Source organism: Streptopelia decaocto (assembly GCF_964273445.1).
Source record: "Streptopelia decaocto genome assembly, chromosome: 6".
NCBI classification, from domain to species: domain Eukaryota; kingdom Metazoa; phylum Chordata; class Aves; order Columbiformes; family Columbidae; genus Streptopelia; species Streptopelia decaocto.
Window position 1 is genome coordinate 44,094,068 of NC_138660.1, and position 27,461 is coordinate 44,121,528.

Sequence of the window (27,461 nt, forward strand, 5' to 3'; positions counted from 1 at the left end):
AAGAAAAGTAACTGTGATAGTAGATAGACATAATAACACTAAGAGATTCATTTTACCACTAGCAGACAAGAAACCCTAGTCTTAACATTGCATTTCAGTCTTTACCATCATCTCCAGTTTCAACTTTTCCCTTCAACAGGAGAAAATTATACAAACAGAACGCAAAACCATCACATTCCTGGCAAAATATTAAACCTTCTCTAGTTGTTTGGGTTTGGGGTTTTTTTGTTTGTTTACTTTTCTTACGCCTTTTTGAAGGTGGTAACATTATCCTGCTTGGATTAAAAAGGAAAAAAAAAAAAATCCGAATACTTAGTGTCTATTAAAATAACCTTAACACAAATGGCTGTGATCTCACTTTTTAAATAAATTACATACATTTTTAATGCAGATGCAACCTCTCAAGTATTTTCATCCCAAAGATTACTTTCTACAGGGAAAAAAAATGATTTTAAAAAGCTGACTTATTATACACTAAGTGGAAATACAAACATTAGTTTTCAGAAGTGTAAAGCCCCTGAATGTTGTCATCTCAATATTCACAATTCTCCAAATCACTAAATGTCTGGTCATTAATTCTTATAGTACAAGTTGGTAAGACAGTTGAACACATTCCCTTTCTAATTATCTGATATTTAGAGACTTCAGAGCTATAACTCGGTAACTAGAAGTTATCGCTTGTCACCTAAATTTATGTAGTATAGTTATGTTCTTTAAGTGATAAATACTATTTAAAAAATGGAATTGGGTTCAGATTGATCTCTTCAGAAGCATTTGAGATCAGAACTAGAAGTGTTAATTACACATTCTATGTTGAAGTTCAGCTTCTATTTTCCACCAGAAAGATAAATGATACAATCAGGCATTCCCCGTAATCTCTGCCCCAAACTTGGAAATGAAAAGGTAACAGCATCCGTATGTTTTTTTAGTCTTACTACACAGCCAGATGAGTATCATTTTCAGAAATAACTTCTTGGCTCCAGACACCAAACGTATGATGGCACAGCATCTTCACTGATTTCACTGAAATACATTTTAGGATTTATGCCACAGAGTTTGGCACAGGCATGTATAAAAAGGCCAATTTAACTTTAGCAGGAACGTGCTGCATATATATAAAGCCCTCATTCCAGCTCCAGTGAAATGGAAAAATCCAAAAGAGTACTGAAGTAATTATATGCAGATTTTGTGCTTGAATCTAATCATTACAACTTTTGTCTAAACAATCCTATCTGTGTTTGTATTTAAAATTATTATTTACTACCACTACATGCACTTATCAGTCTCAAGAGTTTTTTTGCACAATGTGGAGTCCAAACTATTATATTTAATTTGTAGTAGCTGAAAGCCAGAAAAATATGTTAATGGGATATGTACTTACCACTGTAGAAACTGGCAGAAACCTCAGTGAAATTTCAAAACGCAGCTCTAAGAACATGATTCAAGACAACACTCTCATTGCAATTCGTGGTTTACTTCTCTGAACATCTTTTTTAATACTTACTTTTACAGTTGTCATAAGTGACATACACAATACACTAAAGCAAACATTCAGAAAAAAATGTACAAGCATGTATGTGGCTGATATGCATTTGCAAATGCTAGTTGCATGAAAACTGACAGAACTGAGCCCAAATGACAGCTCTGAGCTGGTATCCACAAATAACTTTACTTGTATGAGCCATTCCGTTCAGTCAACCCTGACATAATGGTTTATAAACAGCTATTTTCATTTATGGGAAATGGCTCATATGTTTTCCTCAATGTTTGGAGCTATTTTGATTTAGATAAATCACCATTACAGAAATTTATCAGGAAAGCTTCCATTCCATTCCCATCTGTCCTTTCCAGCCCACTTCAAAAACACCAAATTATTCATATACACAAAAGGAAGACTAATTAAACCAAATTAAAGAAGATTTGATTATAAAAATCAATTTTGGTATGTGCTTGAGTGCAAAAAACCCTGTACATTTATTTCGCAATTTTGTAAATCAAAAACAGTAAATGGCTTGCTTAAAGTGCTCTACAGCTAACCCTTTATAGACCAAGTTTCTCCCTAAATGAATACCCAAAACTAACAACCTCATGGACCAAGGTGCTAGTAGGCACTGTTATACTACATTACTCATTAATCATTAAGAGGGTCAGACTCCAATCTCACAGTTAATGGAAATCTACACTGATGTAACTGAGAGCAGAATCCATCTCCTGGTGTATACCATCCTCAAGTGATACAAAGGAGTTGCAAAAAAACAAAGCTCTCTTTTGTATAAATATGTCATAAATATGTATAACTACAAATATTCATTACAACAGCAGCTTAACGATCTAATGTTTCAGCTCTTGCTTCTATAATACTTGCTAAAAACACATCTTAAGTGAGCAGAGTAAATCTTAGTGCTGCTTTAGCTACTTGTGACACTACACACCCCAGAAATAATTTATGCACATTTTGAAGCCTTTAGTAGATCTTTAGAAGTGAAAGTAGGTAGAAATTTTTGATGCAAAAAAGAATAAATAAATAAAAATTATTAAATATCCAATGTTTGGTACAAATGCTTCATATTAAGTTACTTTTATACATTTGTTTAGAAAAATACACTAAATATTTCTACTTTCATTGGCTAAAAATAAGGACCAGATTATGTATATCCTTACATTTTCAAAGAAGGCAAATGTCCATTACTGTCAAGCTGCTAGAGCAGACCCACTAGTGCCCATTCCCACAGCCCTTACACAGGCACTAAAGCCATTGCAGGGCTCAGCACACTCCCTCCTGGTGGATGACCAAGAGGCCCATGGCACAAGTTGCGTTTTCTCCAAGCAAAAACGAAACCTTTCTGCTAAAGTTTATAACCTGCAGGTTTACTAATATATCAGTCAGACCTTCACACTTTTTAAAAAGAGCTACGTTTACAAATGTGGATGCTTATCTGTTAAGCCATCATTTGTTCCAAAAAATGCACATTCAAACTGTGAAATATTAGGAAAATACTCTTGCAAATAAACTATATAAAGATAAAATACACTTCAAAGATAGTTTTTATGTTATTCTATAAAGTGCAGAGAAATCCTTCTAAAAAGGGAAATGACTACTTCCTATAACAACAGTATAATCACAGCAGCCTTTGCATAGCATTATTTATAGAAAGTTGAATACTTTCATTTTCTTCAAGAAGAAAAGGATGAAAGAGTCTCTTCCAGATCAGATCTTTCCTTTGATACTGATCTATTTTCTTCAGGAATGGCTGATGATACCAGATCTCCATTGACAGCACTTCTAGAACAGTGAGCAGATCCTATGAAGATATCAATAAATATTTAATTTTCAACTCAAAAAAACCTCACCCAGTCTGTCAGTTATTCTATTTGCTAACCATTCCATATATATAAGCAATCAGCAGCATAATTGCACTGGACTTTCCTGAAATATTTCAATCAATATCATGACAATCGATATTAAGAATGTTCAGGCACTAAAAATTAATTTTTTCCACCATCATTTTTACATTATGAAGGACAGTAATCTGTGAGGTGCAGATGTATTCTGTATGAGGAACACATGAACTCTTTTTTTTCTATTATTAAAATGAAATGGGTGACTTACTCCAAGTTGAGTATTGCTAGGCTATCTGACAAGAAAGAGAAATAACTAAGATATCTGGAAGGTAGCAGATGGAGCTTCTAACACAGTAAAAGAAAATAAAACAAAACAAAAACAAACAAACAAAATATCAGAGAAACTGAGCTAGAAACTAGAGCTACATAGTAAGGAACCAAAAAAGCCCAGTATTAGCAGAAACACACATGACAAAGACTCTTCTCAGCAATCCTGAAGAGAGTTGGACTGGGTTACCAACACCAGAAGGTCCAGATGGTAACAACAAAAGCCTTGCGCTATAGGAAGCTGGACTGATGAGCACCTGTATCAGCAATGAGACACAGAATAGATCTAAACAAAGTGTATTAGCTCGGGATACATGCTGGGACACCCTATGCTGGCAGCAGATGAGTGAAGCGAAAGAGGTGGTCACCCTGCAACACATGAGCATCAGGGAACCAAGGAAACAGTGTGGAGGTGCAAAAACTTGCTCCATGGTAGAACGTAAAGCATTAGTACCTCTTTGTGCTCACATGGACCTTCAGCAATGCACAGGTCTCAGGTTTTTTCAATCCAGGTAAGGCACCAGGCCCTCCAAAAGGAAGCAAGACTAAACCAGAACTAGTCAAGAAGAACTAGTCACGTTAAATTCTCCCTCAGAAGAGTAGGATGGAGTCAAAATGACAGCAGGATTCCAAAGGAAAAAAACACAGAACTGGCTACTAAATCAGTAAGCCCATCTAATCAGAAGGGAATAACACTCTGATCAGCTGTAAGATCCTTTTCAACACAAATGAAAGCCAGAAATGTCAGGCACCTAACAAAACTGTGCAAGTGCTTTGATTTATAACATAGGAATCTTACAACCGAAATTTCGCATAACTAAGAGGACCTTTTTCCTTGTGCTGATATCAGCACTAGATCAGCTGCTGTAAACAACATAATAAATTGTACAGAAAGACACAAAAGAACACCAGCCCTCTTCCAAACTTACTCTGAGAATCTTCAAAGGGAGTATCACTGTAAGATTCCGTATCTGAGTACGTTCTTCTGCGCCGCTGTGAAAATTGGTGAAGGGATGAAATTGGTTCTTTTACGGAGTGATTATTCCTACAAAAGAAATTAGATCTCTTAGTAAGCAAAATCTGTAACAACCCACACAAACTTAATATACCTTAAATTTAAAATAATTTTGGTGCTTAGATTAAACTGTTGGTATCAATGCTTTTCACTACACTCAACAGGACATTAATTTCCACAATTATAAAGCCTGAAAATGGAAATAAAATGTAATGTAATCTTTGCATACAGAAGAAAACTTGAGAATCTGAAATACTGACCCAAAAAGAATGTTAATGTTTCAAGCTCTATGTCTAATTTCATGAACGTCAGAATGTCATTTGCATAAATTTTCAAGCATAAAGAAATGTTTACAGTGTATTAAGAGACAACAGCTGCATTATTTGCCACTGACTGATAATCCGCACCCTTATTTTTCAAAATTAGATCAATTTATGCTACTTAATTTTTTTCCCCAAGTGAACAATCTTTCTCACATTTTGATTTTAATGCTAGCAGGTTCAAGGATGCTTTTTGAGACATAAAACCTAATGAAATATAAATTTACCTTTCTGAATAGCAAGGACCAGCTTGGCTAATGGAACGCTTCATCTAGGGAAAAAAACCAAACACAAACAAAAAACAAACCACACAAAAAATGTCACAAGCTACTTATAATAATATGCATACCTACACTAAATTTTACTTTATTTACAGTCTCTACAAAGAGATACAGCAATTTTGTTTTTAATTAAAAGCAACCATTCTTGGTTAAAAATCCGATTTAACTATATGAAAACAGGTGGATTTCCACCAGTATTAGAAGTTTTAAAGGAATCACACAGGATATAGTTTACTACAAGAAATACTACTTAGTTTCTATGGACTTCATTCTCTCTTGCTCCAAAGTTACTGACAGAGCCATTTGTTAATTGCTATGATATACAGAAACACTAAGACATTTTTCCTCTAACAAATGCCAACTTAAATTCCCCAATACACAATAAAACCAAATCCTTCCTCTTGATTCCTTGTGGTTCTTCTGATATCACTGTCAAATCTCTATGCATATCAAAGAAAGTTATTGATTTAAATCAATAATAATCAGCTTTATAAATAAGTTGATTGATGAGACAAAGCGATCCAAGTGCAAAGAAAGGGATTCCCACAACAAAATCCCACAATACAGTTCATCTTGGAATCTGTAAGTATAATCGAGAAGACATTTAAGATGATTCCACATACACTTTTCTTCTAAGGGAAATAATCAGTACTGAAGAGTTATGCAAGTAATATCTTTACCAATATTTATCTTTTTGTTAAGTAAGGGCATGTTAGACTAACACAGACATTTTGAATTATATACTCTATCTTGCTGAAGTGCTTCAAGCCACAAGGCACTTATGTGTTTAAACAGGAGGCAAGGTTACAAACTTTAAGATCAGTGTACAGCTAGCATTCTAAAAACAAAGAAAGAGTCGATCTGAGAATCTTGACATGTAAGATAAATGACTCTGGTTATGTAAAGCCTAGCAAACAAAGACTGGGAATGGAAAATCATTGATTTATATTTTGGACTAGTACCGATCATAACAGAGTCAAGATTTTAGCTGTTGATATCATAGCACATAGCAATAGCATAGTCTTCTGCTATTCCTCCCCCCATCCAACCAACAATATGGCACTTAGAAAAAATAGTATTTCAAAATGTCTAAACCATTTGGACAGGTGATGGTGACACAGGAGAAACTAAGGGATCGGGGTGAGGCAGCTGGAACATTTCTGGCTTAAACTTGGCATTAGCGATCTTCACACATTCTTCAAGTGTTGTGATAAATGTATTACATGTGGCACTAAGCAAGGAAGAGGCTTCATTCATGTTCTGAAAATAAATGAAAGCACAAGCATAGGTAAGAAAAAAAAAGAAAATATGTAAATACAACTCTCCCTCTCCACAACTCCCACACACACTCATTTCCCTCATTACCATTGAGAACTTCCATTTCCTATTTTATATAATCAAATGTACACCTTCCAATAAGGTTAATTTAAGCAAAATAACGTTACAGCATTGTAATTTTCTGACATCTGAATTTCTTTGTGGTGCCATAAGGTTTTTACTGCAAACATTTGGTTAACAAGTGTCAGAAGACGATTCAGTGAAACGAATCGCAGCAGAATGTGCAAACAGCTTTATCGCTCCAGTGCAAGGCACCTGCAGGTCAGTTCACCTTGCCGTAAATTAACAACAACTTGCTGTGTGGTGACTAAGCATCAACCCTTTGCTTTGCCCTAAGCAGACAACAATATTGTCCACGAGCTGCTTAAGAGTATAAAGAATGCAGCCATTCATGATTTCCAGTACTAACTTTCACTCAAAAGCAGAAATACTACAATAATTTTACTTGTGCATATTCAGAGAGACTTAACTACACCACAGGTTTCCAATTCCTGTAACACCAGCTTTCACTGATAACAAAATGGAATATCCTCCTACACAAGGAAGTAAAGAATGGACAAACAAAATTGTTTCAACTACTCTGCCCATATCAGATACACAAAGCAAGACAAATTATTGCGGCAGCTCTTCTTGCCTTTTAACCAAATGACTCAATAACATAATTGCTTCCTAATGCATGTTACAATTACAACTAAATCACCCAGGTACTTTATGCACATAAAATCACTGTTATTATTTTATAGACGCGAACACTCAAAAATTTACTTTAGGTTAAATGTCCCAACATTAGGGAGATAAAAAAGGCAGAAGGTGTCAACAGAAACTTGAGGTCTGTTATATAATTAGGTTCTGCAATGGTAGTCTAGAAATTCTGTACCTCAATGCTGGGAGGAGAGTGAGTCTCATCATGGTGAACAAATTCTTGTATTGTATGAACTTGTTGCATTAAAAGATCACAGTAGAGACGAAGTTCGGACATTTTGGTTTTAAGAGATTCATTGGTCTCACTTATTTCTATAAAAAATTAAAGGAAATATTTTTTTTTAATACCATGTATGTACACATTTTAATTTTAAAGCACTTTTCATTTAAATTGAAATATCAATTCAAAAATTCACTTGAACTTTCAGTTAAGCTTGAGGCAAATTGGATTCTGCAGTTAGTCAAGAACTGTACTTGAAGCAGATGATAGTTTGTACTTTTGGATAACTGTGGCTAATTTAATGACTATTAAGAAAGAGGCACATTACTAAGAAAGATAAAGTTGAAATCCTTCTTAGCTGCAATGAAACGTAGAAAAAATTTAGTGGATAAAATTTAGGCCCACCAGAGTGGCTGGAAATTAAGCCATCCAAGAAAAACTATGGAAAAAAAACCCAATAGTAACTACAAAGAATCAAAACAGCAGAAATGAAATGGCTTCACAGCAGCTACAAACAGTATGTTTGTTCTTGTAACAACAATAAATTGCTGGTATTTTCAGCTTATTAATATAGAAGAGGTCAATAGAGGTAACCTTTAATTCAAACATCACAGAGGAATTTACCACATAGATGACTAGAAATAATTATGATTTATATTTAAAGACAATAATACTGACTTTCTACCACAATATTTGCACTATCTGAAAAAAAGCATTTGAAAAAGTGGCAAGATTGTATATGGTCTAGGTAACACACATACCTTTTTCTTTTTTTGTTCTGGTATCTGCTAAACAGGCTTTTGCACTCCCCAGTGCTACCAGCCACCTTTGCCTTTCGGCTGCATTAACTGCTTTCATGTAGAAATGCTGCTCCCCTGGGATGATCAGCTCCATTCTTGTGTTGTCTGTTGCATGAACTTATGACAGAAGAGAAAAAAAACACTTTTGGAAAAACAAACAAACAAAACCAAACCACCAACAGCAAACACACACCTCAATTCAGTAACAGCTACTTATTAAATACTGGTCAAGGTATTTTAAAATGTTTATTACAATCCCATAGCAACACAGTAAGTCACAATGAACCACTGCAACATAACAAAAAGCTCAGAACTGCTCAAGCCTTCTCCCCAACATGCCTTCAAGTCAACAGGTAGGAACACGAGACGCCAAACAGTGGCCAGATCCAAGCACAGCGTAGTTCCCTTTCTGTATTAACAATATACTGTGTGTGCATCTGTAATAACTGCTGTATTCCAAACCTGGTCTAAACGAGGCAAACTGAAGAGGTTTTTTGCAAGCACAAGTATTTACAGAGGACTAGGCTAAAAACAGAAATAACCTCCCTTCTAGATGAAATCTGGCTCAGGTTGCAGAGTTCTAGAACCAAGAACAGTGTTTACAGTCTATTATATTCAACACTACATCTTTAACTGAATACTCTGCTGAGTTTTGCGCTAGCAACCACAGTTCTTCCAGACCTACTCCCCACTAGCCATGGGTGCAGGAGACTGCACCAAATCCAGACTTTAATTATTATCTTCCCTTCACCAAAAGAACAAGATAACAATCAAAATGAACAACTGGAATGGCAAAAAAAATGGGATCTTCTACTTCATATCACTGATTTAATCTACACCAAGGAAACAGTAACAAAATAGAATTATCACATGAAAAATACCAGGTGGCCCATGTAAAATAAGGAGTTCCTCTTTTTGTTATACAAGTATCCACATCACAAGCCCCATCATCAGCAGATATCTGGACAGAGGTCAAGAGTTGAAAGCAGCGCAGAGTTAGACAATTCCTTGCCATTAGCCAAGGATGCAGACCTACAGCTGCTAAAGTAGCTGTACACTAAAGTACACTAAAGGCTAAATGCATGGGTTGACACAAACAGTTCACTTAGTAACTAACACATCCACCACCTATGCACATGAGCAGCTGATAACAGTGACAAAAATGAAAATTATTCAGGAAAACAAAAGATTAAACAATCTCCGGTTTATAAGAACATCCCCTTTTGGATCACCACTGCTGCTCTTCTGAAAAACAAGCATTCATGGTTCAGTCTCTTATCCCCGGTCAAAGAGGGAAAAGCAGTAGAACTAAATAACTAGCTGAAGTAACTTCAAACATAAGCCACATGCACACAACTGTATGAAACAAAAAGGAATGTATGGGGGGTTCTAAATCTCAAAACAGAGCTCTGTCAAAAACATTTTTTTTCTTTGTTAGCACTTCATTATTCACATTCATTATTATTTGTGAACTATGAAGCAGTCACATTGGACTATACATAAAAAGGAATAGAAGAGGAAAAACTTGTGATGCAAAATGTATGTTGGGTGATCTGTTCTATTTCCCTGCAGCTAAAACTTCCTCGAGCAGAAATCTATTAATTCTTACCTTTTATTTCACACACAGCCATCTTTATACTTCCTTTACTGCCTTTGCAAACATCATCCTGGGAATCATAGTATGACAATATCCCGTTGTCTAAAACAAACCACCGAGGCTGCCAACCTAGCAAGATAAAAAACATGATCAGGAAAGTTTAGTTTAATTACTAAATTGCAAATCAAATTCAGCTCTTTGGCTATTAAAACTTTTACAAAAAATGCAAGCATTAAATTATTCTTGTAACACACCAGGAAATAAGCAATCTGTCCAGTCTGAAGACCAGCAAGCCTCTATAACCAGACTAGTATTGTATATTTCACACCCATTCTTTTTGGATGCAAAATCAGCAGTATTTCAGTTTTCACTATATTCCAGAGCAAAATTAATTTTTAACTTAGCCACCAAGGAATCCTATTTTGAAGGTTGCTAAATTACACACCTCTGAAGAACCATTCTCATTCAAGTGTATTTTTCAGGCAGACTTTCTTAAGATTGTAGGATCTCATTTGTCAGATACAAACAAGTACTGATGTCACCAGCTGCTATACTATGGTGTCCTCTGCCTACTGTATTTCAGTGAAAACTTTGTATTTCAAACTGAGCTACTGACACACCATTTTCTTTGAAAGTAGCCCAGTTCCATCGCTCAACAACAACTTAATGTCAGGCATTGTGCAAGGAACTGAGATATGGTTTATACTCCTAGGTCCATCTGCAAGGACAGCATACACCAGCTCCTCTAAGGCTTCCACCAGCTTTGCATTAGCAAAATTATATCGTGATCTCTGATTTTTCTACATCTACAAAACAGAGCAGTTTATGCATAAACACACATATCTGTGAGAACTCTATGCAGCATTACAACACACAGTAAATTATTGTCATGAGCTCTCTTGGATTTTTTTTCCTCCTTTTTTTAACAGTTATCCCATAAATCTCACCACTTACTGGAACAGGTTCCCTAATTTCTAATACTACTAAATGCAAACCATTTTTTCCTAGTAAATCACCTTTGTTTCTAAGAATAACATAGAACTAAAATACTCCAGTAGAGCACAACAGTTACATTGGCCCATTACAGTCTGGGTCAGTTGTACAACAGGAGCAGATTATCCCTCTATTTTACAAATAGACACCAAACTTCCTGCTTGGCTTAGGGTTGGGAATGGCACTAACTGCGTGGCCAAGAACACAACATGTTTGGCAATATGATGGTGTGGTACACAGTGCTTACCAATTGCCATTCCAACAGAGCAAGCTGCAGCCATCCAGCAACAGTGCATTATAACACAGGGGACTTAACCAGGTACCAGACTCTTGAAAATCAGCTAGAGGCTTCAAACTACTCACATTAAGTCATTACAAGTTTTAACACTAATTCGTCTAAGACCAGGCTCCATTACTCACGTTACATTGTTATTATTTCCTTATCATAGAATTCTAACTATTTTTAAAATTTATTAGCTATAATGGCAAGCATCTGTGTCTTTTAAAATGCAGAGTGGCAACCAATAAGTAGATCCACATGGGGATATAAAAATAGAATGAAAAAAAGTACAAATACTGGAAATAATTCAAACTGTATGTATACATCACCTCCTAAAGAATATGCAAACAGTCATAAAATTACTGTACTTTAGACCCTGTCCTGTAAAATGCAGCTTAGAAATGCGCTAATGTTTGGTTTCCCACCACACTGTGTTGCAAAACATTGACTCTGTCCTGCCCTTATCTCCTAAGTGCATGCACCGGTGGTATGTCAATGCCTGCCTCAACAGTCTGATTCTGATAAAAAGGATCCTACATGGATAATTCCAGCCTCACATTATGCTGGTATTGGAAAAAAAAAAATTAACATAACAGAAACAAAGGATTTAAAAGAAGACAAGTGCCTCACAGAAGCAAAAAAAATCACCTCTTCTGCTCTGAAATTGGGCAGAGTGTCCTATGTTTGACAAAGTATGTAATAAACTTGTACTTCACCAATTCTTAGATGCACACATATTATTTGAAGGGAAAAAAAAAAAAAAACAAACCAAAACAACAACAAAAACCTGTATTTCTGCTTTGCTTTCAATGAAGAAGGAAAGGAAATGTTTTCCACAATGCTTCAGAAACAATAACAAGCTCAATTGCTGCTTGGCTTCTACCATTAATGACATCTACACCACAACCTATTTCTGGCTACAAAAGTAGATAGTAGAGCAACAAGAAAGTTGGTTATAACATTAAAAAAAAATCTCACTGATGCGATTAGATTTTTTTCTTTTAACTTTGCTGCCCTCCTATATTCTGGAAATTGAAGGGAATTCCTGACACACTGTAATTTTGAAATGCAAGAGCTCTCAGCTGGCCAGCACACTCGGAAGGAAGGGTTCTGATTTTGCTGTTTTAGAAGGTTACTGACTTTTAGCAGAAGTGAGCTGCATTTTCATGTGACAGTCTATTGCGTGTTCTGCATGCACAGTCACAGACTCCAAATGGGAAGCTTTCATCAAACACAACGCCTCATTACCTGTGACCTTTTACCTTTTGCTACAGTAACATTTTTGGTCATATAAGTGAAAGTGACAATTTCAATTCTATTTTGAAAAGAAACTTGTACTCATTATTACTTTCATAACCACTATTTTTCCTATATGTGTTTTCTCTACATTAATTGTGAAAAAGTGACAAAAATATCTTATCAAATACCTATTGAATTGCAGTACAATTGTTGTCTTTCACCAGAAGGTCAGTGCATGTGGACACATATTTACTCCAAAAAATGCAATATTATGCTCCGTACAGTTCAATTCTCAGCAAGCACACACAATCCTTGCAACGTGGCCCACCTTTCATAACCCTCGGCACTGAGTTTCACACCACTCCACATTCAAAATCTGAATATGCTGAAGCAGAACAGCACGTGTGAGGTGCCAAAGAACAAGATGGCAAAGAAGATACTGTCAAAGCAGCCGAACACAGGGCCTGAGTAAGCACAGTATGTGATCCAACAGTGATCTGCTCTGGAGGGACAACTAGTGCTAATCGCAGTGTCAGGAGAGAAATCTGTTCCACCTTGACAGTGCCTCTATCCACTGCTGTCTCCAGAGAGGTGGTATCTCTGTTACAACTGAGGATGATGCAATCAAAACCAGAGCTTTGATAGTAAACGCAGGCATTTGGTGCATTCCTGTCTGCAGCACTTCTAAAATACATTTTGTGAATGTTTCACTCAGAACTAAAGTCTTGCATTCGTTTTACAGGTTAGTATACAGGAACACAGACTCAAAAAAAACCCAAAAACCATCCAAAAGCAAATCAAAAGACAATTCAGACTTTTACATTTAGCACTTAAGCCCAGCCCCGGGAGCCTCGACCAAGCGACCCGTCGCGCCAGCCGCCCCACGGGGCACCAGCAGCCTCCGCCGCCCGCGGCGCTCGGCCGCTCCCCAGCGCCTCAGCTCTACCGCACACGGCCCGTTAGGAGCGGCTCCCGGCCGCCCGCGGAACAACGCGACCCCCGACGCGGCAGCAGCGTCTCCCGGACGAGGCCACGCCCCGCAGGCCCCGGCCGCCCCAGCCACCGCCCCCGAGGCCGCAGCCCCGCCGCCTACCCGCCAGGTAGTTGGTCCACTTGTACAGGACACCCTCCATCGCTCAGAGCCCGACGCCGGGCCGCATCCTCCTGCTCCGCCGCGGGGAAAGGGCCGCCGCCGTGGGGATGGCGCTCACCTTCCGTCCCCGCCGCCGCTGCCGCTGCTCCCTGCGCGCGCGGAGACGGGGCCGCTCAGCTCAGGCGCGGCGGCAGCGACGGCCCGCGGCGGCGGCACCCGCCCCGCGGGGCGCTCCGCGTCTCCCATGCGCGCCCGGCCGCGCTCCCCGGGACCCCCTCAGCGACACCCCCCTTTGCTTTTCTCCTGACGTCCCTTTCACTTCCTGAGCTGAGGGGGCCGGGCCGCCCGCCCCGCCCCTGCCTGGGCCGGGCCTGTCCGGGGCGGTGCCGCAGCGCAGCCCCACCCCCGCGCTCCCCTCCACCCCGCGGGGACAGTGCCACGCCGGCGGCCTCTGGCAGCGACATGGGCCGCGGGCTGACGCTGCTTCTCCTGCCGCTGGCCCTGCTGGCGGCCCCGGCGCAGGCCGAGGACGGCGCGGCGGCGGAGGAGGTTAAAATCGAGGTGGTGCAGCTCCCCGAGGTGTGCAGCCCTAAGAGCAAGAAGGGGGATCTGCTGAACGCGCACTACGATGGGTTCCTGGCCAGCGACGGATCCAAGTTTTACTGCAGGTGGGCTCCGGGGCACCGGGGAGGTGGGAGAGAAGGAAGGCCCTGGCTCAGCCGTGGACGTGGCGCCGCCTGCCCGCCCCGGGAGGGGAGCAGCGGGTCCCGCTCACAGTGGGCCGGTGTGGGCCCGTCCTGTCCCCGCCGTGTCCCCGGAGCGGGGTGAGTGGGATCTGCTGGGACCCAGCGCGGGCCCAGCTTGTGGTTCACGTTAACATCAGTCATTTCCCCTCATCTCAGCCTTTATTTTTGCTCAGTTGAGTGCTGGGTGTAGCGTTTACCCAGGGCCCGGAGGAACCTGTGCTTCGGGGAACTGGAAGCCAAATTGGGAGGCTTGCCTGTAGCCCACACCTCACATGGAGAAGCCCTTTGGCAGGGTGATAAAAAAAAAAAATCCATGTTATTATCTGCCTTGTTCTGTGCTGTAATCTGTGCAGAAAAGCTCGGGTTTGGAGAAGGAGCTCCCGCTAGGGACACAGACTAGTTTAGAGAGAAACATGGGTACAGCATGCAGTTCTACATAGCTGGCATTCTGTGAGGCAGCTGCATTATGCTAGTGGTTCGCACTCTTTATGCCCCTTCCCTGTTGCTGCTCTCCTACTCAATCTGTGCTGTCTTTCTCTTTGCCCAAATGGTTAGCATTTATGGCTTTTGCTTTTTCACTCCATCCCATCCATCTACCTTCAAGATGTTTCAGCTTAGTTTAGTTTGCTTTGCACAGAAATCATTGTGTAAAAGCTTTGTATTTACAGTGCCTTGCTTTTAGTGGTGGTGCATCCTACCAGTGAGGCAGGACTCACCTGTGCAGAACTATGGAAGAGAGTCTTTTCTTTCCTTCAGGTACCTGACTCATTCTTTAGCCATGTTTGGACAGATCAGGCAGTAGCCCAGTTTATTACAAAATCTTGATTTATTACCCCAACTTGTATCATTTAAGAAAAAAATCAGTATAGGATAATTCTATGTTTAACGGTACCATTTTGCTTGCATTTTTTTCCTGTTGAAGTGACTGATTTTGGCACATACAGTGTTGCCCTATGATTTTGAATGACATGCTGCTCAGTTGCCATTCAGTGTAGTTCCTGTACTGGGAACACCTCGTATGACCAGAAGCTGACTCAGGCACCGAATATCTAAACCAAACAGAGTGGTGAGTGAGCACACGGTACTGTAGCCAAGATTGCCAGGTTCCCCCAGCATACCTGTGCATGCTCCATCCCATCCCATCCTATTCCATCCTACAGCCATGTGAACTGCTTGAAGGCATTTTTGCTTTCTACCAGTGAAATGCTCCCAGTGCTCCTGCTCTTGCAGACTTCCCGCAATGGCACCTTGTTTCTGGCATGCAGTATATAGGATCAGGAAGATCAGATGTTTTTCTAAGAAATGAGGTTTTTTCACTTTTTTTAATTTTAAAGGAGGTTGCTCCTTATACATCTCAAGAATTGACCTTAAATTAATTATAAAAGTAGTAGAAAACAGTTAATGCTTTATATTCTTGCACTCTATACATTATTTTGTTCTAATAATCTAATGCACTTTTTTAATGACTGCTAATTTAAAGTTATTTTTATATTTAAAATAACACTAAACTCACTGTTATCTGCTCACAATTCTTTTTAATAGTCGGACACAAAATGAAGGTCATCCAAAGTGGTTCGTTCTGGGTGTTGGACAAGTCATAAAAGGGTTAGATATTGCTATGATGAACATGTGTCCTGGAGAAAAACGGAAAGTGATCATTCCGCCATCATTAGCATATGGACAGCAAGGATACGGTAAAAAAAAGTTTCAATACTAAACTTTGTCCTTCCTCTGTTTTACCCTTTCAAGCATACAGTATTGTATGACTGTAAAAACTGGTGCTCCCATTATTTCTGGCAGCACTGAAGGTGATGATTGCAGCTGTACAGCCTAATCCTGCTCATTCCTATGCAGTTTAAGCGGTTCTCATCAGAGACCCACACCCAGGCCTTGCAGCTTGCAGTAGAATTCAGTACATGGCACCTGATGTGTTCTTCCAGGTGTTGCCATAATACGAAAAATTGACGGGAAAAGGAAGATCTTGATGATTCATAGCAGCATTTTTTGTCTTAATCTATTATTCATATTTGGTTTCTATTATTTGATTCCCACCTGCTTAGCCTTTTAATGACATTCTGCGTCTTCTGAGCAAAACGGAAGGTAATCCAGTGCATGCCACAGAACTAAACTGAGCAGAAATAAGTTGCTTAAAATACTGCTTACATTCTGGTAGTTAATGGAAAATGTAATCATCCTATGTAATAATTGCAACAGTATAATGCATGAATTCTGATTTGAATTTATGATGTTTAAGTGTGCAGTCTATTTAAAAAAAAAAGTTCCAGCCAGAGTTTTATGCAGTGTTTGGGCACCTTTAATTGCAGATTACTTAAATTCAGCTCTGACTTGGAGGTAGTAGGTTTTGTTAAAAGGTAGCTCCTGCTCTATAATAATTGTTTTGTAGGGATATTATGTCAGAATTCCATGCACCAGTTTTGTCTTTCATACAATTTCATTTTAGCCAGTGAAGTTTATTAGGAATAAATTTTTCCCCTTGAGTGTAATGTTTCATAAATGAGTCTCATAACAACAAGGAGAAACACTGACACAAAAAAGTATGTTATTTAACTCAAATACTAATGTTAACTGTTTGTCCTAGGTAGCACTTCAAGAAAGTATAATTTTCCTACAGCACACCTGTCCTCTGTCTCAGCGTATTCCTGCATGCTGAGGAAGATGCCTGCCTAATCTTGAATTAGAAAAGATGCATGTGGCTTTCTAAATCTTTACATATCTTTCCTTTGTTGGTATGTATACTTGAGAACTACTGGCACCGAATTCTAGTATTGTATCTTTCTTTCATAAGTAGTTTACAAACCATAGATTATATGCAGATATAAAAGCTTCCACATTTTCAAAGGTTGTAAGATTAAAATCTTTTGAACTGTGAAACCTGTCATTTTTACTATGGATATCTTAGATGAGAAATGCAAGTAATGGTTTTGTTTACCTTCTGTTTATAAACAAAAATTCTCAGGTTTTCTTCAGTTTGTGAAGGATGGGCACAAGCTCAAAGTTCTGTCAAAATTCTGAGGTTACAATGTCATGCTCACTGGCTTTGGCTATTAATAGAAGCAACTTGCATGTTTACATTTTAATTTTACACTGCATGATTTCTTGATGCTTTTTTGCCTTTACTTTTAGATTTTATTTTGTTACTGTCTCTTCCATTCCCTTTTTTTGCCAGATGCATGATACGATTACCTGTGTTTATAGTTAGTGGGTTTTTTACATCAGATATCAGAAAATGCTTTGACACAGGAATAAAGAGGTCTAACCTGTTGGGTTTTTTCTTCAGGACAAAATATTCCAGTAGTAGTTGTTGTTGTTTTTTAATGAATCAGATGACTTACATTCTACTGCTTCTTTCCAATAAGATGTATATTTTATTCACTATTTTATGTTGTCCTTTAACCATAGGCATAATTCATAGTAAGCTGGTAGAACTTGAAATTGCCTGCTCGTTTCTCCAGACAGAAAATATATATGAGTGTTGGTCTATTGGTGTCATCTTTTAAGTCAGGTTCCAGATATTTCATAAAGGCAAATGTCTTAGAATCAATCTCTCAATAAGCTTCATCATATGACAGCTTGTGAAAGAGTGAGAACTTTAGAAATATTTGGTTTTCATGATAACACAAGCTTCCCTTGATTTTTTTTTTTTTTTTTTTTTTAAAGTACCTGAATTGCTGTGAGCAATATAATTTTATTTCAGGGAAGTATATTATTTGCAAATCTCTCTGAAAATCATTTATCTAACACAATCTGAACAATCTTCCTGTCTAGCTATATATTTAAATTCCTTTTGTAATAGACAAATAAGATGCTTTACGTGTAGACTTATCATATGTGTGATCTCTGTCCATAATGTCTGATTTTTTTAATTGATTTTTAAAATTTTATTCTTAGCACAGGGCAAGATTCCACCCAATGCAACACTGATCTTTGAGATTGAACTTTATGCAGTAAATAAGGGACCTCGCAGTGTTGAAGCATTTCATCAAATAGACAAGGACAGTGACAAGAAACTCTCTCAACTTGAGGTAATATGATGTAACTAATTTGGAATAAATAATTTATAAAACTATAGGTATAGTTGCATTGGTGTTGTCTTTGCAGGAGCTGCCTCTGCTGCTGTTCATCATGTAAAGCTTCTGTATGCGTACACGAACTACACTGTGTAATGTTGAAATTTGCCGTGATTAACACGCTAGTATGTCTCAGACTTGCAGGGAAACAGACGTATCTGCCCTGGCGTGGCAAGAACTCACGTATATACACCAGGTGTCCTTGAAGATACTAGTAGATGTTGAGTGCTGGTGTAAAAGCCACAATGGTTGGACCTTTTTCTTTTCTTCTAGATAAGCCAGTATTTGAAAGAAGAATTCGCAAGAGATGGCAAAAAACGTCATCCCTCAGCGCATGATGAAATCTTAGCTGATATATTTAAGAAGAATGACCACGATGGAGATGGTTTCATATCAGCAAAGGAGTACAATGTCTACCAGCATGATGAACTCTAAGTACTTAAAAAAATCTTATCATGTTTTCTGGACACTGAATTTTAAACATTTCCAAAATAATACTTTGTCACAGAAATTTTTGTATTTTTTTTATAGTGGCATCATTTTATATCTCCTAAGGTGACTGTAAAAATCTTATTTTTAAACATTGAACTAAAAAATGTGTTTGATATTTCAAAAGAAAGAAATAAAATTGGAAAACACCATGATCTATTATTATCAGTTCCTGTGTCGTGTCCTAATCTACAGTATTGCTCAGTAGTCTTTCTCATTGTATAAGTTACTGATCAAAATAATTACTTCTGTCTTATCAAGCACAAAAAAAAAAGTACCTGTTGACATAGTTAGAACATAACTGATGGATACTTCTCAATTCCCTGTAAAATAAAATGGGCAACAGAATCCCAGGAAAGTAACTGTTAAACCTCTGCAGCCTTCTAGGCCAGCTTCTGGAGGAATTGCTGTTTGCAGCAAGTTTAACTATAAAAGATCTTAAAATCAGTAAACTCTGTTTATGGAATGTCAGGATAAAACCACAAATGGATTTAAAGCAACTTAAAAAAACCTCTTTGATGTAATAACTTGGTGTTCATGAAAAAGCAGTATTTTACGTGGATTTTATACTTTGACTTTGTAATTTTACTAAGTTAGCCAGCTTATTCAGCAGTACCAAGTTAAAAATCTGCACTGTCATGATATACTTGGATGACATGGAAGATGATGGGAGATGCTCTATATAAACACAAGTAATTATTTGGGCATTGTTTTTGTTTCCCCTCACTCTGGAAAAATGCAAAGAAATAGCAATAGTTAATAGAAAGTATTTCAGGATAATTGACTATTCTGCTTATGCAGAGGTCATCATACTAGTTGTTTAACATACTTTCCTCATGTGAAAAGCAATGGCTGTATTTATTTCAGTATATAATAATCAGATGCACCCAGTGAAAGTGGCAGCACAAGTAAAAATCCTTCCCTACCTGGGTTAGCCTTAAAATAAATCTACAAGATAGAAAAACATTTTTATTGTTTTTCCAGTTCAAGATAGCATGGGGAGGGCTACACCAGTACCTGATCAACAGCGCTCCCAATCTCAGTCCTAGACACAATTCCCCAGTGCCCTCTGGTGTTCTACTCTCAGCAACACAGACTTAATTTTCTGTGGTTGAGATCTACCAGTTAAAGACCTATGCCACTGATGAAGTCTTGTTGAAAGAATGTAGTTCTATTATTTTCACAAGGTTCTGAAGCATTTTCTGCTAAGCAGTTTTTTTCTGAACACGTAAAAGAAAGTTGAGAGCAGCTGTGAGCTAAAATCCAAATGCAGAAAGTGCACTGGCTGGTACGTTTTAGTAATCTAAACAGCTTGACATATGGTAATAGCATCTTAATGTGAAATGCCTATCCTTAGTTTTAGTTGTTCCCTTTTGTAAATGAAACATTATACTGAGCTAAGTTTTAGCTTGTATTTTAATCGGATACTTCAATGAAACATTAATGAGAACACTAAATTATTAACAAATATTCTCATTTTACCATCATATGCCAATTTAGATAAAGGCAACATTTTGGAGTTTAACAACAAGTTTATGTAAACAACTTACAGTAAGTTCTAGCATACATTTTGACATGAAAATACAGTTTAAAAGTACATTTTTCTTTATAATTATAATGGAGAATGGTCTAGAAAGAAGAAAAGCAATATCAGAGAATGCATAAGGGCATTTTCAAGTAAAAGGACATTGACTGTGAAGCAAATAATTTGAAGACAGTAGTGTAATAAAATGTTTTGCATTTGACTATTTTGCATTTCAACAGTCTGAATCATATTTACTAATTCTGAAAAGATTGTGGCACAGTTATGCCCATGTCTGCGGCAACAGGCACTTACCTTGCTCAGTTACTTTACTCTCTTATGCCAGAGGTCAAAACAGGGCACAGCATGCAGTCGTACGTACTTCTGTCCATTAAAAGAACACTCCAGGCATCCATAGACTGTCTCCCGTTTAGAACTTCCCATTCCACAAAGGACACAGGGACCTTTGGGGATGTTGTTATTAAGTAAATTAATTCGGATATGAGATCCTTCTCTGAGATAACTCGTAGAGACATCAGTCATGCTCGCAGCTTTTTCATAGTAATCTGTAAACAGGTCCTCCAAGTAAGCATCAGAGTCAGCAACTATATCCACTACTCTTTTATCTGAAAAAGAATGCACAAAAAAAAGGAGCAATGATTTGTCATTACATTATGAACTGTTTTCAAAACAATCTGTCAATCTAATAATGGAAATAACAACTGATTCACAAAACCATTCTAAACATGCCACATTGTACATTGCTTCCCAGCAAAAGCTGTCATAAAAATTCTTCTTTCATTTCACAAAAGACATTGACAAAATCCAGAATTTTTTTTGTATAAGACCTATACAATTACAGTATTTTTAGAAATACCCTGAAAAGACAGGCATGAGGCAAGCTTTTGAAAAATCAAATCACAGCTGTGTACTTTCCTGTTTAACTATTCTTATTTTTGCATTTCTAGTTTTATTTTCTAAAAACTGGAAATTAACTTTTTTCCCTAGTATTTACAAAAAAAACACCCAACCCAAACCAAAAAGAAACAAACAAAAAAAACAAGCAAACAAACAAAAAACCACACACACGAAAAAAAACCCCAAACAAACAAAAAACCACACCAATATTTAAAAGGTTTAGAAAATTTGGAGGACTCCATGTTGACCTCCTAGCAGAGAAGCAAGCATCCAAACAGCCTGGGAAGAAATAATTTTCGGAACTACCTGCCTTTTTCATCTCTTCAGGGATTGATTAGATTGAATGACAAAATTTCAAGCAGCTACAGCTACTGGGATGTATCGCACCCAGCGAACATTTATTCCCCCAGCATGGACCAGAGCAGATCCACAAAGCACTTCGATCAAGAACAGGATGCAATGGAGCAAGGACAGACACAGAGCAGCCTTCAGAAGGCTGTTCAACGTTTAGCTTCACACCCAGATTTGCAGATTTCCCAAATAATTCAAAGAAGGCGTGTTAAAAGTATAGGATCCTATTCTGAAGAATATATAGCTACATGCAGTGATACTCAGTTTTCTTGGATGTTGTGTTCATATAAAAATGAGAAAAAGGGAACTATGATGGTATCTTGCCCGTGTCCCTGCCAGGTAAACAGCCAGCCTCAAGAGTACATCCAAATATTTAAATGAATATTGTTTGATATTTAAACTCAAAGAGTCTTCCCCAAAACATTATTTCTAGATTATATAATAACTTGTATTGCGTAACACTACCTATAAAAGACAAATATCTGAAACAGGCTTAATGTCAACTGAAGTTAGTTGTGTAATTACTCCATACCAGTTTATCATCAGCCATAGATTTTTATTTTAAGATATTTAGAGTTTCAGTGAACAGTAATACCATAAATTTGTTACCTGTGAAAGTCAGATGCTCAAATGTAAGTTTTAATAGCATTTCAATACACAAGAAATTAAGTGGTACATTTTTTCAATGAAATTTTTGTATTTAAACATTCATCTTGCACAGAAATTAAAGAAACAAAAATACATTCTTCATTCATTAACTAAGACATTTAGATATAAATATCAAAAGTCATACTTCGATGAAACAGATTAGTCTTTAACCTCCTTAATTTGGTCAGTGAAGAGGATCCAGATTTCTCTTTTTCAAATCCTCCTTTTGAAATTGGAGTCACACACAATTCTGTAAAAATGAAAAGCGAATTTTTAGAAGAATGAAATATGAAAGCAATAGTTGTACAACGAGTTTAATACACTTACTAATCTATAAGAGTAACAGTGATTAAATTCAGCCTTGCTAATGTTTCTAATGGTTAGTACCACATTCTCATACAAGTCTGCACACAGAAATAGTCCACAGAACCAAGTGACACAGAATTTTAAAATGTTGGTGGCTGTCAACATACACACTTGGATTGGTTTTTACACAATTTATGGCCATGTTAAAGGACAAAGACAGTCAATATTACACAAATGGAACTCCTACTTCTGAAGGAGAAACATTTCTATGATCTCATGTGAAACAAAAATGAAAAACAATAAGCAAGGCTGTGACTCTCTCAAGTCATCTCTTTCATCACCAAATCAACTACAAAACATTTTTTTAAATAAAAATAGTAGCACCTAAGTTTCTATCCATAACTTGAAAGAAAACCTTTAAAGTGGAATATAAGGATAATCAATTACAAGGAATTGAAAAAAAAATTTTCTCAATTGGGAATTCTCTTCAACTATGCAAATAAAAATATCAGCTTTATTGATTATTTCACTGATAATGACTGTAGCAAAAATATCACGCATGTAACTGCCATTGGATTAAAGGTAAAATAAAACACTTTCAAAGTTGAAATTAATGTTGAGCATTATGGAAGTAAATATAAAGAACTACCATACTGTATTGTCTGTTTTACTTTTAATCTAGTAGTTATGCCTGGTTTGGAGTATATGTAAAGTTTTTACAGAGGGTAAAGGTATCTCACAGTTCAGTAAATAAGCGCTTTATAATGCAGAGTTCCTGCCCTGGAAGGTTTCTGCTGTGCATGCCAAAGGCTATGGAGCTGTTTGCAACTTCTAAACCATGGTGCTGCACAGATCTGCAGAGGCAGAGATCAGCTCCCTCGCCGGGTCTTTTATCTTCCTATTTACAGAATGTTATAGAGAGTCAAGCAAATCCTGAAAGTTGAGTGACTCTCACAGAGGTTCCTGTACTCCAGTACACAGGATTCTGGTGGTTAAATCTTTATCTAACATGACTCCACTTGGTGGGAGTTTTGCATTTGATGTTATCAAGTACTAGATCAAATCCTAAAACTGACTTTCTGGTTTATTTAAAACAATGTTGATAACATTGATAATGTTACAGGCTACACTTTCATTAGTGCAGGTAATCTAAGTACGTAAGTGCTATCCTTTCCCTAAATGGAGAATAATTAGTTTTCAGTAATTGCGATTATTTCTTCCTAAATAACTTCAGATATCCATATAAGGTAATGACATATCAGACTGAAACTAAAGCCCCAACAGGAGAAAATGGTAGCTTAGTTTAGAAGTTCTGCACACTTTCTTTTTACTTGGATCTTTTTACTTGCCCATTTTATGCAAAACGGATCAGATGGTCTCATAAGCCTGTTCCTTACAGGCTAGAAATAGAACACAATGATTTTTTGTTACGTGCAACTGCAGGATTTAAAAAACAAAAACAAAACCAAAAAATCTTACTTAACTTTTAAAAAGCATTTCCACAACAGACTGTTTTCTTGTACCTACCTTGTTTATCTTTTCAAGAATTGTTTCTGTTAGAAAGTCAGACTATTTATGTGCGTAAATTAAAGGCAGAACATTGTATCGGATCAGGGCTTATGTATATCGAGAGCAAGAAAACTGTTTCAAAACTCAGACAATTATAAATAATAGCAGTAATGACAATAATGCACATTACTTACCAAAATTACCATCCAAATGAATGTAGAGTTCAAATACACTAAAAGCAATTGTTGTATGTGCAGGAAAAACGATGGCTTTGTCCCGCCCTTTATGATTCTGATCTTCAATAATGTGAAACTATGATTTGAAAAGCATCAAAAGAAAGAACGTTACAAGTTTAAATGAAAAAAGAAACAAAATAATATCTTAACTTTATATATTGAGAATTATAATGCCAGGAGGAAGCTTCAAAAATAAAGATCAAATTTCCCCACTAAAAAATTTTATATTAATAACTTTGCATTGTAATAAAGGTTGATACAGAGATAATAACAACTTGCACCACTCACTGAAAATTATGTGAATGATTTCTAAATACTAGTAACAGGCAAACCTCAGAAGATTTGTAGGTTCAATTATTCAAACAGAGAATGGGAAGAATGAAGAACATAAAACAGGGAGTAAGATGCCAACCCTTGAAATTCCAACGTATTATAGAAGATTAATATAATAACGCAAGATAAATTATACGTTTCTGTATGACTCAATCTAAGAAGTAAATTCCACATTTTTGCCATGGCTTCACCCAAAGCTATGGCTCATTGCCTAGCCATCCTTTCACATGCATTTCCCATCCCTTAGTCACATAAGCAGTACCAACAGAAGACCAACTTCTAATTCAGTTTCCATCAGTGCCAAAGTATTGATTTACTTCAGATTTTTCTTGACCTTACATCCATAAAATTTGTAAAAATGTTTGTTCATTTAAGTTACACAATTTTGTCAAACATATTTACCCTCATCATCTCTCCACGCATCCCAGTGTGGACGGTTAATGAGCACTGCCTTGTCGTTCTAATACTTTCCATGACCACGCACAAAATTTCCATCCTACTTTTTCTTGATTGATGGACAAGACAATGATCAAAATTTATTTTTCTAAAATCAAGAGGGAGGCAGGAAAGATATTCAGAGATTATTAGCAATTTACAAAACAGCTAATAGAATTAGTAACTTTAAACCAGTAAACAAATCACCACAACTTCTGTCTCATGGCGGTAGCACAACTGACTGAAGAGGCCTCTGGAAGCTTAACACTGATTTTCAGTGTTTGGTAACAAAAGCCCTAAACAAAGGAAGCCAATAATGTACAAACGTTAGAGAAGATACGTGAGGCATCCTGGCAAATTCCAAGTCCATCCATCTGACACTGTTCTTAGTAACAGTAAGGAACTGTCAACACACATTTTTTTAAGTGATATAATTAATGTCAGTAAGAATTTATGGAAAATAGATAGTAAAAGCAATAGCTGTAATATTCTACCTTTGGGCTTCTGTAAAGCTTATGATGATGGAATGTTTTTGTTAGAAGCCTAAATGCTGACTATGCAAGCTGGCATGTACTCAATGGATTAAAAACTGGTTGACTGGTATGTGTCAACTATAGCCGAAAAAAAATTATAAACACGGAACAATCATGAATATTTTTATCAGGAGACTAGGACCTCTTTCCCCACACCCAATTATTAATTATAATGTTTGGAGACTATAAATAAACCAGGGAAAGGTAGGTACAGAACAAGAGAGGTTATGGATACAAAATGACATGCACTGCTTGGTAAATAAATACAAAGAAACAATATATTTTTGAAAATACTAAATGTCACATCACACATAGTAAATAATTTACTGGGATGCAACACTGGGATTCACTGGGATGACATTGTGGCCAAGGGATAATCTTTGAAATATTAACTAGAGAATTACATCTAGAATTAGTCACACCATACTTCCTTGTGTTTGGTATTTGTGCCAGCACTACAGGAACACCAAGTTCAGTTTCAGTGTCCACAGCTCAACAAGGATATTGGAAAAATGGAGATTGCATTTAGAGAAGAGCCACAGAAGGTTATGAAAAATTCAGGTAGATAAAACTACTTTGATTTTCAAAGAAAAGGCTGTGTAATAACCTCATAAAACCTTGCAATACCTACATTGGGAGTAACACATATGTCTCTCTGGTTCATCAGACAAAGGCAAAGAAATCCTGTTTCTGAAACCTGAAGTTGGGTAATGTAATTCGAAGTAAATGTCAAATTTCCCATAGTATGGAATAACATAGATATGACCTCGGATAGACTCTTCCTCTCTAGATTTTTTTTTTTTCTTTTTCCTGAAAGATGCTCTGTAATTTAAACAGCAATTAAGTCAGAAAAACTATACAGTCTGTGTTATACAGAAGGTCTTGTGTCTAATCGAAGTGATCTAACTTGAGACTCTTGGAAAATACTACATTGTGACTGCTATTGACTGGCTAAAAATAATCAAAACCTAACCATTTCAGAGGTACAACCTAACTGTAGGAAATATAATTCTGGAAATAGAAAGCAAAACATGCAATGTTACCTTGTAGTAAGTTCTTTGAGTAATGTTGGTACTTCAACCTCATGTTTGGTCACTATGCCAAATGAAGCTTTAAAGGCAACAGAATCTGATCCAGCAACATCAAAACCAACTTCATTGATTATCTGATTTCCTCTTCTACCATTCAGTGAAACATCTGATTTATCTTCATAGTTGAGTAACTGGTAAGACGAGATACCTGAGCAAACGAAGACAATCGTTGTGTGATAAAAAGTCCGAACATAGTACTTTTACATTGCATTATATATTTGTAACAGGACATTCTAATTATTTCATTTTTTAATAGAATAAACATAAAGAAGAGAATAAACAGTACAGTTCCCACTGTGCTTAACCATTTCAATGTGAAATTCGGAGCTACATTGAGCACTTACTTATTGCTGTTACTACTGCTGACTTAGGAAAAAGAGTGCTTCAGGGTCTGAGGGATTTCTGCGCCTGTCTGGCAGAGCTGTGCCCATGCTCCTGCATGTGGTACATCCTGGGCATGAAATGGTGATTAGGGCCATTTCTACAGTTCTGTGCTCATCATTATTCTCCTAAAGTACTTCTACCTGTAATTAGGCTGTTGGTACTTGTATAAACAGACATGTAGTGTGTTCTGGGTTTAATGATAGAGGCTCTGTAGAAATGGTTTAGCGGAGGCCACATAGAATATTAAAACTAGGAACAAAATGAAAGCCACTGTGTGTAAGACAATGTTAGTGAATTCTGAATTTTGTCTGCATGCAGTACAAAT

General features: G+C 37.2%; 3 protein-coding genes across 4 annotated transcripts; 1 reads left to right on the top strand and 2 right to left on the bottom strand.

The window, feature by feature from the left end:
• Positions 1-1,453: 1,453 nt before the first annotated feature.
• On the bottom strand, positions 1,454-13,884 carry PLEKHA3 (pleckstrin homology domain containing A3). 2 transcript variants are annotated; one of them, XM_082056188.1, is made up of 8 exons: positions 13,548-13,884; positions 9,955-10,071; positions 8,307-8,462; positions 7,501-7,637; positions 6,381-6,545; positions 5,232-5,275; positions 4,599-4,714; positions 1,454-3,283 (listed from the first exon to the last, which is right to left on the bottom strand). In XM_082056188.1, exons 1-8 carry the CDS (start codon positions 13,585-13,587, stop codon positions 3,120-3,122), a joined length of 939 nt encoding a protein of 312 aa, XP_081912314.1. In that variant the 5' UTR covers positions 13,588-13,884; the 3' UTR covers positions 1,454-3,119. The 2 variants fall into 2 exon arrangements, with proteins under 2 accessions (XP_081912314.1, XP_081912313.1); XM_082056187.1 differs by having other exon boundaries at positions 1,454-3,302; positions 13,548-13,883.
• Positions 13,885-13,953: 69 nt separating this feature from the next.
• Positions 13,954-19,025, top strand: FKBP7 (FKBP prolyl isomerase 7). Its single transcript, XM_082056189.1, has 4 exons — positions 13,954-14,215; positions 15,836-15,987; positions 18,203-18,336; positions 18,655-19,025. Exons 1-4 carry the CDS (start codon positions 14,010-14,012, stop codon positions 18,814-18,816), a joined length of 654 nt encoding a protein of 217 aa, XP_081912315.1. The 5' UTR covers positions 13,954-14,009; the 3' UTR covers positions 18,817-19,025.
• Positions 19,026-19,664: 639 nt separating this feature from the next.
• On the bottom strand, positions 19,665-26,754 carry PJVK (pejvakin). Its single transcript, XM_082055442.1, has 5 exons — positions 26,705-26,754; positions 25,096-25,237; positions 24,319-24,436; positions 22,455-22,559; positions 19,665-21,018 (listed from the first exon to the last, which is right to left on the bottom strand). Exons 2-5 carry the CDS (start codon positions 25,186-25,188, stop codon positions 20,717-20,719), a joined length of 618 nt encoding a protein of 205 aa, XP_081911568.1. The 5' UTR covers positions 25,189-25,237; positions 26,705-26,754; the 3' UTR covers positions 19,665-20,716.
• Between the last annotated feature and the right edge of the window lie 707 nt (positions 26,755-27,461).

What these genes read in the sequence shown, in the direction of transcription:
- FKBP7 (XM_082056189.1), top strand. Translation starts at nt 14,010, where the DNA reads ATGGGCCGCGGGCTGACGCTGCTTCTCCTGCCGCTGGCCCTGCTGGCG. An exon ending in GGATCCAAGTTTTACTGCAG is followed by an intron (nt 14,216 to 15,835) that starts GTGGGCTCCGGG and finishes TCTTTTTAATAG; the next exon opens with TCGGACACAAAATGAAGGTC. An exon ending in AGAAACTCTCTCAACTTGAG is followed by an intron (nt 18,337 to 18,654) that starts GTAATATGATGT and finishes CTTTTCTTCTAG; the next exon opens with ATAAGCCAGTATTTGAAAGA.
- PLEKHA3 (XM_082056188.1), bottom strand. Translation starts at nt 13,587, where the DNA reads ATGGAGGGTGTCCTGTACAAGTGGACCAACTACCTGGCGG. An exon ending in GGTCCTTGCTATTCAGAAAG is followed by an intron (nt 4,715 to 5,231) that starts GTAAATTTATAT and finishes TTTCTTTTGTAG; the next exon opens with GAATAATCACTCCGTAAAAG. An exon ending in TCCCTTTGAAGATTCTCAGA is followed by an intron (nt 3,284 to 4,598) that starts GTAAGTTTGGAA and finishes TCACTGTTCTAG; the next exon opens with AAGTGCTGTCAATGGAGATC.
- PJVK (XM_082055442.1), bottom strand. Translation starts at nt 25,188, where the DNA reads ATGGAAATTTTGTGCGTGGTCATGGAAAGTATTAGAACGACAAGGCAG. An exon ending in TGCGTGGAGAGATGATGAGG is followed by an intron (nt 24,437 to 25,095) that starts GTAAATATGTTT and finishes TTCAAATCATAG; the next exon opens with TTTCACATTATTGAAGATCA. An exon ending in GACTAATCTGTTTCATCGAA is followed by an intron (nt 21,019 to 22,454) that starts GTATGACTTTTG and finishes ATTCTTTTTCAG; the next exon opens with ATAAAAGAGTAGTGGATATA.